Genomic DNA, 17,248 nt, shown 5'->3' on the forward strand with positions numbered 1-17,248 from the left:
GAGGTGTACATTGGAAAGAAATAGAGTTAGAAGTGGCTGTGGAAGTAAAGAGAAATTGAGGGAACTTTCTAGGAAATCGAATCTAGCAAACAAGTCAGTTAAGGATAACATGACAGCAAGCATAATTGATTGTTTTACAAATTTTAGTGAAAAATGGAAGAGTATGTATAGGTACTTCAAGACAGAAACAGGTTCCAAGAAGGATATTCCAGGAATCATTAATGAACTAGGTGAGTGTGTATGTGAGGATCTTTAAAAGGCAGAAGTATTCAGTCAGCAGTATGTAAAAATTGTTGGTTACAGGGATAATGTCCAGTTAGAGGAGGTCACTAATACTAACGAAGTATTAAAATTTACTTATGATAACAACGACATTTACAATAAGATACAAAAGTTGAAAACTAGATAAGCAGCTGGAGTTGATAAGATTTTGCGGGATATACTAAAGTCAATCTTTCGAGATATAGTACTGTATCTGAAGTACTTATTTGATAATTGTTTGCATGAAGAAGCTATACCAAATGAATGGAGAGTGCTATAGTAGCCCCTGTGTATGGAAGAAAGGGTAATAGATATAAAGCTGAAAATTATAGGCCAGTCAGTTTGACATGCATTGCATGTAAGCTTTGGGAAAGCATTCCTTCTGATTATAATAGACATGTTTGCAAAATGAATAACTGTTTCGATAGAAGGATGTTTGGGTTTAGGAAAAGTCATTTTACTGAAACTCATCTTGTAGGATTCCAGCAAATATAGCAGATATCTTTGATTCAGGAGGTCAAATAGATTGTATCACGATTGACCTGTCTAAACGATGTGAGAGGTTGGATCATGGGAGACTACTGGCGAAAATGACTGCAATAGGACTTGACGAAAGAGTGACTGAATGGGTGGCTATATTTCTAGAAACTAGGTAGATCTCAGATAATTAAAGTAGGCAAAGCTTTATCTGACCCAAATAATGCAAAGTGCACCTGGAAAGTTTTGCAATGTGAGTGAACGCTTTAGACTTTTCAGAATAATTTCCACCACACTCAGTACACTGAACCAACTCTGCCAATTTTATTCGGTTACATTTTCACACTCTTGATCCCATGCCGCCAGAATCTCCTCGTTGGATGCAAAACGCCGCCCTTTCAGCTTCATCTTCACTTCTGGGAAGAGTGCGACGTCACGTGGGGCAAGATCAGGACCGTATGGAGGGTGATCAAGCACAGTCAACCCTGATCTGGCAAGAAGATCCATTGTTGCATTAGCACGATGTGCTGGAGCATTGTCGTGATGCAAGAGCCAAGTGTTGAGCCGTGACCTTGGACGGAGCTGCTTGAGAGTCTGGATGACCTGAGGCAGACAAGTCTCACTGTACCACTTCGCAGTAACTGTCCTTTGTGTTTCTAGCACAACCCGAGTCAGGATGCCCCGTTTAGTGAAGAATACTGCAATCATCCTTTTCTTTACTGACCTTGACTTTCACACAGTCACAGGAGTACCCTCATCTTCAAACAGCCACACCTTGTTCTGGGATTTAGTTGGGACATTGTAATAGTAAAGACAAGTTTTGTCACCTGTAACAATGCTATTGACGTTACGCGTAGTCCCATTTTCAAATTGTTTTAGCATTTTTCTGCACCATTTCACTCAATGTGCCCGTTGTTCCTCTGAAAGTGAATGGGGCAACCAAAGGGAACAAACCTTTCTAACATGGAGATGGTCGTGTAGAATTGAATGAATAGCTGGTGCAGGGATGTGGAGGGTCTCTTCTACCTGCCGATATGTCAACCGCCTCTCTTGCTGCAACATTTTTCTCACAGCTTCAATGTTTTCTTCAGTCACTGATTCAGATGGTCGCCCAGAACGAGGATCATCTTCGACCCCAAAATTTCCCCTCTGGAACTCTTTGTACCAGCAGAAAATTGTTGTCCGATGTGGACCGTCTTTCCCCAGCACAAGAGTCATTTCCTCCAGGCACTGGTCAACAGTTAATCCACAAGCAAAACTGTAGCGGATAATTGCACGATATTCACTTTTAGACCACACTGACATCTTAACTTGCTTTCAGTCCCACTGCTTGGTAACAACTGGTGTGAAGGTCACGCCTTGCTGTCTTCTAGACCAGTTTTCACCCCTCTTTTCATCCTTCACCATAAAGGGGTGTCCAGCCAACCGTTTTTGCGTATTGCAAATCTTTCCTAGTGCCCTATGTAATTAAGAGGGGAAATCCTCAAGGCAGTATTATTGTACCTTTGTTTTCTTATTATATAAATGATATGAGTAAAGAAGTGGATTCAAAGATAAAGCTTTTTGCGCATGATGTTATTCTGTATAGAGTAATAAATAAGTTAAAAGGTGAGCAACTGCAAAATGACCTCAGTTATGTTGTGAGATGGACAGTGCGCAGTACGCAATGGTATGATGATGAACAGGGTTAAAAGTAAGGTTGTGAGTTTCACACGTAGGAAAAGTCCTCTCACTTTTAATTATTGTGTTGATGGAGTGAAAGTTCCTTATGGGAATGGTTGTAAGTACCTAGGTGTCAATATAAGGAAAGATCTTCATTGGGGTAATCACATGAATGGGATTGTAAATAAAGGGTACCGATCTGTGCACATGGTTATGAGGGTGTTTAGGGGTTGTAGTAAGGCTTTAAAGGAGAGGGCAAATAATTCTCTGGTAAGACCCAACTAGAGTATGGTTCCATTGTATGGGACCCGCACCAGGATTACTTGATTCGAGAGCTGGAAAAAATCCAAAGAAAATATACCAGGAAAAGTTTTGGGGAAAGGGCATGAGTAGGACCTCAGGGAGTGGAAGTTGGTTTTGGAGCCGATACAGAGTAGGATAGACTCGCAGAGTGAATAATAGATGATTAAAAAATTATTTTTTTTTAACAATTTATTAATTCTTCACCCTGCAATATGATTATTAGACTCAAATCTGGCATTGAAATTAAAAGTTTGAACGTAATCTTCCTGAATTCTGTTCATGAAAATTAAATGAATATCACCGATTCCAAAGTCTTTCATATGTGAGAAAACGAGGTATTAGATTTCCACCTAAAGTCTTTCTAAATATGAGCACACACTTGTAATTGCAAATTGACATGAGAAATTAAATTTCTGTTAAAAGTTTTCAGTTTTTCAGTTTGTAAACCTTGATGTATAGCACACTTGAAAAGCCTAAAGTCTTTCTATGAGATATGAAAATGAAATTTGAAATTAAATTAATCACTTCTGAGGAACTATGAGAACTCTGAAATATTTGTTCACACGCGGCACTGAAGTTTCCACTGTTCAAAATTAATGAGAAAATTTTAGTCAGTTTGTTACTACTCACTTAATGAAAGAAATGTTGCTACAAATGTTGAAGGATGGACATCTGGAATGTTCCGTGGAGAATCAGGATCGGCGATGTGCCCTTAACACACCATGTTAACGTTCCCGATGAGGTGATGACGGCTGGAACTGGATCATGTAGAATTGCAGCTTGTTAAGGTGATTTTTCACACACGAAAAATTCACTTAGTGCGAGTAGTTATCACTGACACTGTCATTTACTGTTGAACACAATTTATGGCGTAATTGAACTTCAAGACGTTAAATGAAGAATCACAGTCCTTCCTGTATGAAATGCTATTTAAAGTCGTTACTGAAACGTCCATAATTACACAGTTCACACTTGAAAAGGCAAATCATAGTCTATAATCACAGTCTTTGAACACAGTCATTAAGTCACTAAGGATTATTTTCTGATTATCTTGTTATTATAACGTCATATTACCTCAGAAAAAGTTCTTAGTATTCACCCAGATTACTACTGTAAGTCGTGTACTAATATGGCGTGAATAAAGAAATACAGTTCAATACTCGAAAAGAAATGAGTTCTGGTGATTCTACACATTCGTTTCTGTAAAAGTTCAATATCATGTGAAGTAACCTAAGTCTACACGTAATGATATATTCTGTGAACGTTAAATATTTGGTATTTGCACTTCAATAAGTTCACTCGTATTATGTTCTCAAATGTCTTTAGAATTAGACTGTAGTCGCGACGCGACGTGCGAAATACAGTGCAACGTCTTTTATAATTTTGTCGGCGATATAACTTCGTGTTCCGGAAACGCGACAGCAAGTACTTTCACCGTGACTGCGTGAACATACTGTACGCGGGTCGGTCTCTCCTCTGTCTCACTCACACACATCTGTATACTCGTCCTTGTACTGCGCTGCTCTGCCTGTTAACCTTGACATATATATGCTGGCGCTGGGAGGGGTGATTTCTCTTGGCCATGTGACCGTGAGTGTTTAAATTCCTTAGACTTTAAATTATTATAACTCAACAACCATGGGATGAATTAATTCGAAATTCACAGGGATTAACTTTTATGACGTCCGCTACGATTCAGCGTTTGTCCCGTTGTAATTGGTTAAGGCGTTGAAAAGCTTGCGAAAAGAAAATTCTTTTCGAGAAATATCTCTAGGGGAGGTGAGCTTCGAGCGAGAGGTGACATCTCTTGACTTCGCCTAGTGCACTCGTGAAGTCTGGGACATGCTGGAACATTCCTTTATTTAAATGTTCGTACGTCGGACGGATATTTTATGCTGGAATAACGTTTCTTTCGATTGATATGGGCCAGGACATAGGCTTTCCTGGTACAAAAAGCAGCTCGATTTGTTCTTGGTGATTTCCGACAAAAGAGTAGCGTTACAAAAATGTTACAAAGTTTGGGTTGGGAAGACTTGGGAGAAAGGTGACGAGGTGCTCGACTAAGTGGTATGTTACATGGTATCTCCGTATTGAATGATGTTATTCACAGCAATTATAATAAAAAGCATTTCTTGTCCACCTATTCAATACAAATCACCTTTTCGGTGCTTACACTTTCATACACCTCATTAGGATTGCTCCATTAAAAGGACACTGTAGTTTTTATTGAATTATTTCTACTACGATATTACGTCAAGTTTTAAGAAGTGCGATAAATTAAGCACATAGTGCTTCAAGACTATTCTATTTTAATTTGTTGTTCTTTCAAATCTACTTTGTATCATAAGTGAGCAAAGTGGTTTGCATATGTTTTTATCAGTTTTTGGAATAAGACTCGCAAGTCTTGGACTTGTAGAAAATAGATGAACTTAGAGACAGTATATTTTAACACAGTTTCATGTTGTTGATATGGTTTTAATTTGTGATCAATTTGACGTTGATAAACTTATATGATTGTCAATTTTTTCACAAACTTCTATCAGCTGATGATGACTCAGACTAGTACTGATTGAAATATATGTTGTAATTAAATCTATGCAACAATTTTTATGTATTGAATAAGGTGGACCCAAATTATAATAAAAGTTGTAAGCTCACCCAGTGCAGTGAACTGCGGTGCTCTTTGTGGGACTACTGCTGTTGGCCAGTAAGCGGCCGCATCAGAGGAGCACAACACTGCACGGGCTGGGCTGCAGGAGTCCACGAGTTTGCGAGGGCTGCACGGTGGGTCTCACTGTAGGACTCTGCTTTGGGGGTTATGATACCTATCATCACAACTGATGGAGTGCTCAAAGCTTGTCGCTTATTAATTTGTAATGTCCATCTTTACTGTACAAATATTAAGGATGAGGTGTTTGTGAGCATTATTATTATTATTATTATTATTATTATTATTATTATTATTATTATTATTATTATTATTATTATTATTATTATTATTATTATTATTATTATTATTATTATTATTATTATTATTATTATTATTATTATTATTATTATTATTATTATTATTATTATTATTATTATTATTATTATTATTATTATTATTATTATTATTATTATTATTATTATTATTATTATTATTATTATTATTATTATTATTATTATTATTATTATTATTATTATTATTATTATTATTATTATTATTATTATTATTATTATTATTATTATTATTATTATTATTGAAAGATCCGCCTAAAAAGAAAAGGACGATTCAGGATGAATTATCACCTGAGGTAGTGGGAAAGCAACACTAGTTATTAGGTATCCCATATTATACCAGTTACTGTTTCTGTTCAGTTTTCATATCACTACTAACTTCTTTTGATTTATTAGGCCTATAGCAGTATGAAGCATTGTTTAATATTTAGGATTATAACTATGTGAGTTGAGGGGAAAATTAGGTAGATGAGGAAAATGTTTTGTGATGTGATGGAAATTATAACTCTGAATATCTGGCAACGCTGGCAGAGAGAGACTTCACTTTTTTTTTTTTTTTTCAAATAAGATTGCTGTGCTTTTGTTTGTTACCAGTGCTGCAGTAGGTACAATGCCTCCAAATACTGGGTACTGTGGGGTTACCAGCTGAAAATAGTGAAAATTTGGGACACTTTACATTCATTCTGTAAGATGGGATAAAACAAATAGGCCTATGCCTATCACATGTTGAACATGCATAATAAAAATGAAGAGAAATAAATGTAAGTGCGTAGAATTAAATGTTGGCATTTTGGCCCTTTGGCCCTGGCTCAGTGCAGTTTGGAAAGATGGCAAGATACCTACTGATTGGAGCAAGGGTGTCATTATCCCCCTGTTTAAGAAAGGAAATCACCAAAAATGCTCCAACTACTGGGGAATAACACTCCTTTCTCATGGGCTTAAGATTCTTGAGAAAATCTTAGAGAACAGATTGCGAGTCATCTCAGAGCCACAGTTTGAAGAGGAACAGTATGGCTTCAGGCCTAACAGGTCCACAGCAGACCTAATCTTCAGTGTCCGTATGTTAATGGAAAAATATTGGGGAAAAGACAAAGATCTGTATATGGTTTTCCTTTACATTGAGAAGGCATATGACAGCATTGCAAGAGAGAAGATATGGGAATGCCTAAGAAAAAGGAATGTGCCAGAGGGACTGGTGAGGAAAGTTTAGATGCTGTAAGAACTGTACCAGCTGTGTGCGATTGGGTGACGGACATTCATCCTGGTTCAAGACCAAAAGTGGAGTCCAGCAAGGCAGTGCACTATCCCCATTATTGTTTATCACCATCATGGATGACATAATGAAGAACATGAAGAAAACCTCTGGTGAACTAAATGCAATGGTCTTTGCTTATGATGTTATGATCTGGGGAGAAACTGAGGAACAAGTACAGTCTAGACTCAATGAATGGAAGGTTAAGTTCCAGGAGTTCAATCTCAAGATAAGCGAACTCAAAACAGTAGTGATGGCAATAAACAGAGAGGGACAACCAGCGAACGTCATACTAGGAAACCATCCACTAGAAAGTGTGGAAAGCTTTACATACCTCGGCAATGTAAAATCTGGAGATACACTAGCCACAAAGGAGGTGGCAAATAGAGTGCAGAAGAGCTCTCACTTTTACCAGCATGTACAAACACTCCTCTGGGATCCCAAAGTACCAACAAAATCAAAGCTGGTGATGTTCAATCAGTACTTCATACCAATCTTAACCTATGGTATTGAAACTTGCACGCTTGCTAAGAAAGACTCATCAAGGTTGCAGGCATCCGAGATAAAGTTCCTTAGGCCCACAATTCAAAAAACCAAACTGGATAAGTTGAGAATCCAGACTGAGGTGGTTTGGGCATGTAATGAGGAGCCAACAAGGACAGCATATGTTAACTTGGAGCGACATGTGACAGGGAAACGGATGGTGGGAAGATGAAGAACCCACTGGATGGACATCGTTAAGATGGACATTGCAGATCGGGGAAGGACACTGGAGGACGTCATTAACAGAACATATCTCAATAAGACAGAATGGAAGAGGCTCACCAGCAGTACTTGGGAAACTGGAACTGTTAAATGATGATCATGAGTATAGAGATTAGACTAAGTGCGTGTGTATGTGTCCAGACCTTGTCCTGTTTTTTTTATGGCATGGATACCCTTCCTGACATCAGTCTCATCAGAAGAGTTAATGAGATGAAATGAATGACGTGATATGTGATAGTAGGAAGGGAGAGTGTGAAACCTGGTGCCAGCACATAACCTACTCCTGTTGAATAACTCAAGGCTTAATGTCCCTATCCAATAGACAAATCACCATCAACAGCATCATATGCCTGCACTCCATGTGAATATTGTGGAGAGGTTGGAGTTGAATCCAAGCTCTTAGCTCGCAATCTAGTGATTAGAAATTGTATACCACCACTTCTGCTACACTGTCGGCCAACATTTTGATGGTGAAAATGTTTCGACGAGTAGGACTCTGAAGGGCTAATCATGGTGTCAGACTATGGAAACTTAATGCCTTAACAATCATTGCCACTAGGCGCTATAGAGATAGACTAACAATAATTGAACTAAACTAATGTTATGACATTGGTTGCTTCAGCTTGAAATCATATTTCTTCTCTGGCGAGACTGCTTTGAGAAGTGACTTCATGTGAACATACTGATAGAATTCACAGCAATTCATGTCATAGTTTATTTTAACATGTAGCTCAATTTCCACAGACTCCACCATAAGCTTGTTCCACTCATTGCTCTGCAAGTTTTTCGTTAAAGAAAAACCTTGTTCTGTGAACACATTGCTTACAAAAATTGAAAGAAAAAACCAAATTTGACCATCTTGAGTAAATCTGGGAAACCCACCAACCTGGGCCTAATGTTTGGGAAGCCAGGTTCTGCCTGTCACAAGTCAGGACAAAGGGCAAGTGATAGAGGAGTAACACCTCTTTAAAAAACCTTGGTCCAGCTGACCCGGCTGGTAGTCCCATGTAAGGGTCCCTCGCCAGGGTTACGGTGAAGACCTCAACGGCAGTGAAGGCGGAGAAGACGGACTTCAGAACGGTGGAACTGAGGGACGAGGCAACCCTCCTATGCGGGGAAAATAAAACAGGAACTGCTGCCTTGTAGTCAGAAGTGGGAACTTCAAAGGCTAAGGGAAGAAACCCCGACAGAAAATCAGTAGGCCTGGCTACTTAGAAGGCAGCCCCTTCACCAGGCTTTGGGTGCTGAAGGCCAATAACCTACACGCCTGAGATTAACCTATTACAGAAACATCATTGAATAGAAGCTGGATGGATAAAATGGATTTGACTTTTAGCATGAAATCGGACACGAGAATTGGAATGTGGAATGTACAGACAATGTGGCAGGCAGGAAGATTGGCTGAAGTATCTAGGGAGATGAAGCGATACAGGTTGGACATACTAGGCTTGAGTGAGACAAGATGGACTGGGTTCGGTGAGGTAAAGACCCAGGAAGGGGACACGCTGCTGTTCTCAGGAAGAGAAGAAGAACGTAGAGGGGGTGTTGGGTTACTGATCACTCAAAAGACAAGGAAGAGTTTGATAGAATGGTACCCACTCAGAAAGGATTCTAGTAGCTTGATTTGCATCAAGAGTAAGACCAATTACAGTGGTGCAGTGTTATGCACCAACAGAGGCAGGAGAAGAAGAAAAAGAGCAATTCTATGGTCAGCTACATCGAACCCTGTTAAAGGCAAAGAAAAGGGATATAATGGTCATGATGGGAGACCTGAATGCGGAAGTTGACAATGATAACCAAGGAGTAGAAAATATAATGGGAAAACATGGTATAGGTAATAGAAATGAGAATGGTGAAAGACTTATTGAATTTTGTAGTAACCACAGGTTGGTGATACGAGGCACTATCTTCCCTCATAAGAATTGCCATAAAGTGACGTGGGTTTCCCCTGACCATAGAACGGAGAATCAGATCGACCATTTCATGGCGAACCTCCCTTTTGGATGTGAGGAACAAGAGGGGGGGGCAGATGTGGGAAGTGACCATCACTTAGTAGTAGCTACGCTCCGACAAGATTGCAAGTACTAGGCGCATTCATCAGAAGAGGAGGATAAAGTATAACTGGGATAAACTGAAGGATAAGGAGGTGCAACAATAGTTTTCACTAGAATTGAGTAACCGATTCCAACAGCTAAGAGAGGAAGAAGGACAGGATATTGAACATAATTGGAAGAGCATAGAGAGTACCTACATTAACACCTGTGAAAAGGTCTTAGGGAAAAGGAAGAGAGGAATGGATTACTTCTGAGACATGGGAAGCCGTGAATCAAAGGAAGGAATGTAAGAAAAGACTCAATACCGCAAGAACACAAGAGGAGAAGGCACAAGCTAGAACTGACTTTAATGAACTTAATATAGTGAAGAGGAGATTTTGATGTGACAAACGAGCATTTATCAATAATCTTGCAACACATGCTGAGACGGCAGCACAAAACATTGATAGTAAGACCCTTTACCACATGAACAAGAGACTAACAGGAAAGTTTTCTAGATCTGACAAGCCAGTGAAAGCCAAAGATGGGAGATTATTGTCCACACAAAAAGAACAGCTAGAAAGATGGAGAAAACATTTTCTGGAGATCTTGAATCGTGAAACAATCGAGGAAGAAGAGACAGAGATGATGACTGTAGAAGAGCAGGAAGATGTTGCTATCAGTACAGAACTGCCATTAAAAAACTAAAGAATGGCAAAGCGGCAGGTATGGACAATATCACACTGGAGGCCTTGAAATGGATGTGGGTACCTCAGTCGAGATTCTGTTCCCACTTTTCAAGAAGATTTGGAAAGAAGAGAAGATCCCCACAGATTGGAAGAAAGGATTGTTGATTAAGTTTCCGAAGAAAGGAGATTTATTAGAATGCGATAACTGGAGAGGGATTATCCCCCTTTCGATACCAAGTAAGGTACTCTCACGAATAATTGTAGAAAGGATCAAAAAGCGAGTTAACTCAAGGCTGAGGAAAGTACAAGCAGGATTTAGAGAAGGTTACTACTGTACAGACCAGATCAACACACTGCGCATAATTATAGAACAATCCACGGAGCTGCAGTCCTTGCTGTATCTACTATTTGTAGACTTTGAAAAGGCATTTGATAATGTAATGAGGAAGATGATGTGGAAAGCCATGAAAGAGTTTGGGATTCCAAAGAAAATTATAAAGATAACCCAAGAAATGTAGGAGAACTACACATGCCAAGTTTTACATCAGGCGATGTTGTCTGAGCCCATCCCAGTAAACACAAGAGTTAAGCAAGGATGTTTGCTGTCACCTATACTATTTCTGATGGTGCTGGATCTCATGATGAAGAAGGCAATGAATCGCCGAAGAGGAATTCAATGGGGACTGACAGGCAGGTTGGAGGACTTGGACTTTGCGGATGACTTGTGTTTGCTAGCCAACAGTTTTAAGGATATGGAAGCAAAGCTGAATGATTTAAAAACCGAAGCATCAAAGGTGGGATCGAAGATAAATGGAAAGAAAACCAAGGAGATGCGCTATAATAACCAAAACAAGGCACTATTATTTTTAGGAAACCAGGAGATCGAACAAGTCAACCAGTTTTGCTACCTGGGAAGTATAGTCACCCCTGAGGGAGGATCTATAGAGGATATAGGAAATAGAATAAATAAGGCTAAAGGAGCATTTGCAATGCTGAGATCAATCTGGAAATCAAGTGAACTTAACACCTATATAAACTACGCATCTTCAATACAAATGTCAAGTCAGTACTGCTCTATGGGTGTGAAACATGGAACCTAACAAACAACTGATTAGCAGACTTCAAACATTTGTGAACAGAAGTTTGAGGAATATCCTGAGGATATGGTGGCCACAGGTAATCTCCAATGAAGAACTTTGGAAAAAAACCATCAAACACCCGTTGATATTGAGATGTGTCGTAGGAAATAGAAGTGGATCGGGCATACATTACGGCGAGATAAAGAAAACATAGCACGACAAGCCCTGGAATGGAACCCACAAGGTAGCAGGAGAAGAGGCAGACCAAGAAACACATGGAGGAGGAGTGTAATAGCAGAAGGGATGGAGAAAGGAGGGAAGACCTGGACAGAGATCAGGACGATGGCGCAGAACAGAGTCCGGTTGCAGAAGTTCATTGATGCCCTATGCTTCACTTAGGAAATACAGGAAATAAGTCAAGTAAGTCAAGTAAATATGGGGCTTCAGATTTGCTGAAAAAAAAACTCAGTTTTTGTCTGTTGGTAAATCCTTTTCATTCTATCAGCAACATTTCAAAGTACATTGAATTCCTTATGTAATTTTTTGCCTACTGTATCAATGTTATGGGCATTATCAGTCTCGACATTGCTTTCAAAATTAACTTCTTTTTTCAAGTGCAGGATGCCAATTTTTTTACAGCGGGAGGAACCTACTTTATATCCATTGTATATATATATATAAGTACATTTTTATAACTGTAAGCACATTAGGATAACTTTTGTTTCGAACAAGGGTATCCAGTCTCCGGTCTAGGAGAGATTTTTTTAAAATGCTGTTTATAGTTTTTGTCATTTGCCAACAACACTTGAAACTCTATTTACTTGAATGTGTGTCTAGTGTATGTAAGAAAAAGAGGAGCTTTCCTAGTGAAAAAATTATATTGATTCTATCTCTCTCTTGTCATTGCTCTTCGTTCTTCTCCAATATCACTTTATCTGCTTCTCTCTTCCTTAATTGTAAATGGTGTATCGAAAGAATGCTGTCAAATTTTATTGTTCTTTTACTGTAGAATACTTCTATTGTCTGATGATATCTGTGTATGCCTTATTTTCTACATTTCAGGGTTTCTTCCTCACAGTGAGTCCCCCATCAATAATTGAAGTTGCAAAGCAAGCTTTAGAAAAAAATTCTCTCTTCATGATGAATCTCAGTGCTCCATTCCTTTCTGAGTATTTTAGTAAACCAATGATGGAAGTCATGCCGTATGTTGATATCCTGTTTGGAAATGAGACTGTAAGTTTTATTATTATCATTATCATTATTATTATTATTATTATTATTATTATTATTATTATTATTATTATTATTATTATTATTATTATTATTATTATTATTAACTCTAGAAATGTTGCTCCTCAGGTAGACTTTCACTGTCAGGAGACATCACAGTGAAGAACTTGTATTTTTCTTTATAAGTAATTAAATTCGTTACCAGTCACAATTTCTTTTTATTTTTCTTCACAACGCATTTCCGAGTCTAGGCTCCATCTTATTTTTCTTGACTTTTATCTTGTAAATACAGCATAAGTTTTAAAATACTTCCTTATCTGAACTACATACGAGGACGGTTTGAAAAGTTCTCAGAATCACCGCTAGATGTCAGTGCTAGAGCAACAAGGTTCTCGTGCAATAATCACACATCCTTTGTGAGTGAACACGTGGCGCGTCAGTGCTCTAGCTGCAGGAGTGTGGTAGTGACGACTCTTTGTTGTTGTTCCCGCATAGTGATTTGTGACAATGGAAAAAACTGAGATTCGAGCAGTGATTAAATACTTTGTAAAGAAAGGTATGAAAGCAAAGGAAATTCATGCCGACTTTCAGAAGACACTAGGGGACTCTGCTCCTTCATTTTCAACTGTTGCCAAGTGGACCAGCGAGTTTAAATTTGGTCGGGAGAGCTTAGGTGATGATCCGCGTAGTGGACGGCCAAAAAGTGTTACGACCCCAGAATTTATCGCAAAAGTGCATAAAATGGCCATGGAGGATCGTCGACTGAAAGTGCGGAAGATTGCTGAAGCTGTAGGGATGTCTTCTGAATGGGTATATTATATTTTAACCGAAGAATTGGGCATGAAAAAATTATCCGCAGGATGGGTGCCGCAGCTCTTGACATTGGACAATAAACGCACCAGATTGGAAATGTCCGAACAAAGTCTGGCCTGTTTTCAGTGCAACCAACAAGATTTTTTGCGCCGGTTTGTGACTACAGATGAAAATTGAGTCCAATACTATACCCCAGAGACAAAACAGCAGTCAAAGCAGTGGAAACATGCTGATTCACCACCACCAAAGAAAGCAAAGGCAGTGCGTTCGGCCGGAAAGGTCATGGCCTCAGTTTTCTGGGATGCAAAAGGCATTCTGCTGATTGATTAACTTCCTACTGGCCAAACAATTATGGGGTAATACTATGCAAACCTCCTAGGCCAACTACAGGAAAAGATACGCGAAACAAGGCCTGGTTTGGCAAAGAAAAAGGTCATCTTTCATCAGGACAACGCTCCGCCGCACACAAGTATTATTGCCATGGCAAAACTTCATGAACTGGGGTATGAATTGTTGCCACATCCACCTTATTCACCTGATTTGGCACCATCAGACTTTCATCTATTCCCCAAGCTGAAAATTTTCCTCGGTGGACAGAGATTTTCTACAAGGGAAGAACTGACAGCCGAATTGGAGAGTTATTTTGCAGGCCTGGAGGAATCTCATTTTCGAGATGGGATCAAGGCATTGGAACATCGCTGGACCAAATGCAGGGAGACTATGTTGAAAAATAAAAACAGTTCCACCGAGGTAAGATACTTAATTCTAGTACATTCCGAGAACTTTTCAAACCACCTACGTACAGTATTTAATGAAAATTAACCCTTTTGGATGGTTGTCGTTTTTTTATTTTTCCTCACATGTAGCAAAAGTAACTTCTATGAAATTTAGTCTCCTGGAAGAATAATACAGGCAGACCTCCATATAGCAATATTTTTGGGCCCAAGTAGATCATGTTGTTATATTGGTGATATTGTTATAATAGGAAATTGCCTGCAGAATACTGTTTGACATGCAGATAATTCAAGGTAATACTCATAGAGGCTACACCTTTTTTTTTTTTAACCCACAAATATGTACGTAGCATTTATCTTTAAACTGCACAATAAAAGTTATAATGCACTGCACAATGGCACTTGTTTCTGCACTTCATTTATTGATAGCCTCTTCAATAAATACTGAAGATTCCAAAGCAATTAACTGCCCTGTGTTACAGATTGAAGGAAACTTGCAACACACTGAATTTGTTTTATTTTTCCCAGCAGTTCTAAATGTTGCCAATATACTGTAGATTGCAAAAATTTCTATTTTATTCTGTCATCCATGTCTTTAAACACTGCTGATTTTGTTTCTAAACACTGATTTGCGTTAAACAGAGGCCAAACCTACTTTACATCTACACCTTAAATAATATCTGGGAAGACTGGCTTTTCGGAAAAGTTGTGTGCTTCCAGCTTCCGTATAGGTTCATAGAAGTTCGCATACTCAGGTCAGCCCTGCCCGCTGCATTTGCTGAGACTACGCTCAGCGAGAGCGTTAATGGCCCCTGTGCCATTGATGTGCAACAGCCTGCCCATGCGACATCCAATCGGTGCCAATTGCACTTTGCCATTCGTGGCTGTAAGAACCTCAGTGCAATATGAGTGTTTTTATTTAAATAACAATCATAATACTGTAATAGAGTTATTCTTGTGTACTTCTGTATATGTCCAGTGTGTTCCTACAATGGTTGAGGCAGTGAAAAAGCTGAAATTATTTCATAAACAGGCCAGAGAGTTAATTTATAAAGTGTACACATTCTTCAAGCAGGAAGCAGATACTAGGAGTCCATTGTGCGGTGTTGTCAAAGCTCAGGAGCGCATGATACTTGCATGCGGAAATATAGGAGTACAGAGTGTGAAACTAATAGTTCGAGACGTCAAGTTATCTCAACAGGCAAGTGGAAGTGCGTGATTTAGATCTCCAGGGAAAAAGCACATGGTACCAAATCAGTAACTGGAATTGACTATTTTGATCAAAATGTTTTATGCTGTAATTTTATGACAAAGGTGAGTTCCTTGTAGCAAAGACTTTAGTGCATGTAATGCATGGAGCCACTGGTTTTAACAGGGCCTCTCATTCTATGCAGAGAATGTTAAAACATGCAGGTTTCAAGCATGTAAAATGTAATGATGGGAGGAAATTTTTAATAGAACGTAATGATATTATTGTTACCCAAATGATATTTCTAGGAACAATGCACGAAATTCAAGAGAAGAGAATTCAAAATTCGTATTACTTAGATAAGACCTGGTTGAATCAGAACCACACATTTTTTAACCTAATGTGTACGTTACCATACCTCCATTGTATAGCATATGACAATATATTCACTTCTGTAAAGAAATTGAAATCCAAATACTACGAGCCTAACACATGCAATTTGCTGTGTTACGTATTTGTTGATGTTCGGGAGTGGAAGAGAGTGAAAGAGGGACCCAAACCTATTGTGTATGCTAGATTTATGTATGATACGTCATTTGAAAGGCATGGATGTCGTCTACACAGAAAAATGTTTTTATTTGATTTCATTTTGTTGGTTGTGTGTAAGTTAAGTGATAGGATCAGAGGGTCATAATTGCAAGGGTGTGACAGCCGAGTGGCATAGCTGCTGGCTTCTCATCAAGGCAGCCGCGGTTTGAATCCCGTCCAATGCATGTGTGATTTTTTAATGAAAAAGTCACGCCCCTATGGTTCAGATTCTACGTAAAACTGGAGGTCCCCTCGCTATAATCACGGTATCCACAGTCACATCAAACTAGAAGCTTAGCTTAGTGTTTCATAATTTCATGTTCACCAATGCTCATACAATTTACCCAATATCTAACAGTGGGGTAACAGTCAAATCCAGACTCTTTGGGTGGTTAGGAGACCCTAAAATGCAATATCATGGATTACTTTTACAGAGTAGTATATTTCGTTTAACAGACCATAAAATACGAACCACGTGGTGTAGGGGTGTGATTTTTTGCTTCTGTATATTCAAAAACATGTTTGCATTCACCCTAACCATATGCAGAGTCCCTACTGCAAAAAACCTTGACTGAGCGCACGTTGTAAATTTGTAAAATTGTGGTGCAGGGATTTTTCGTGTATACAGTATACGGTGTTATAATGGGAATCAACACCGATCTTGATAGCCACAGTTGCTTAAGTGTGGCCAGAATCCTGTATTCGGAGATAGTGGGATTGAAATCCACTGTTGGCAGCCCTGAAGATGGTTTTCCTTCATTTCCCATTTTCTCACCAGGCAAATATTTAGAATGGTACCTTAATTAAGGCTACAGCTGCTTCCTTCCCACTCCTAGCCCTTTCCTGCCCCATCTTCGCCACAAAACCCATCTGTATCAGTGTGATGTAAAGCAACTTGAAATTTTAAAAATAGGAGTTGAGATTTATACAAGTTTTCCTGAAATGAAGGTTTTTTGCTCTGGTTTATTATTACCCATCCAGTCATTTTGTTAATTGCCAGGCCTTGTTCATTTTTGTGAACTAAACTAGATGTAATGGCAGCCTAAAAAATCTGGAGCATTGGAAATGTGTTTTGACCAAGCAAGTTGGCCATGCAGTGAGGGTCACGCAGCTGTGAACATGCATTCGAGAGATGGTGGGCTCGAACCCCACTGTTGGCAGCCCTGAAGATGG

General features: G+C 39.0%; 1 protein-coding gene across 3 annotated transcripts in view; it reads left to right on the forward strand.

The window, feature by feature from the left end:
• Positions 1–17,248, forward strand: part of Adk2 (Adenosine kinase 2) — a 111,829-nt gene that overhangs the window by 61,072 nt on the left and 33,509 nt on the right. For all 3 annotated transcript variants that reach the window (XM_067154489.2, XM_067154480.2, XM_067154496.2), the window contains exon 5: positions 12,584–12,754. In XM_067154489.2, the coding sequence (XP_067010590.2) occupies positions 12,584–12,754 (171 nt within the window). The remainder of the gene's footprint in view (positions 1–12,583; positions 12,755–17,248) is intronic.

The sequence above is a fragment of the Anabrus simplex genome, chromosome 1 (assembly GCF_040414725.1).
Source record: "Anabrus simplex isolate iqAnaSimp1 chromosome 1, ASM4041472v1, whole genome shotgun sequence".
Taxonomy (NCBI): Eukaryota; Metazoa; Arthropoda; class Insecta; order Orthoptera; family Tettigoniidae; genus Anabrus; species Anabrus simplex.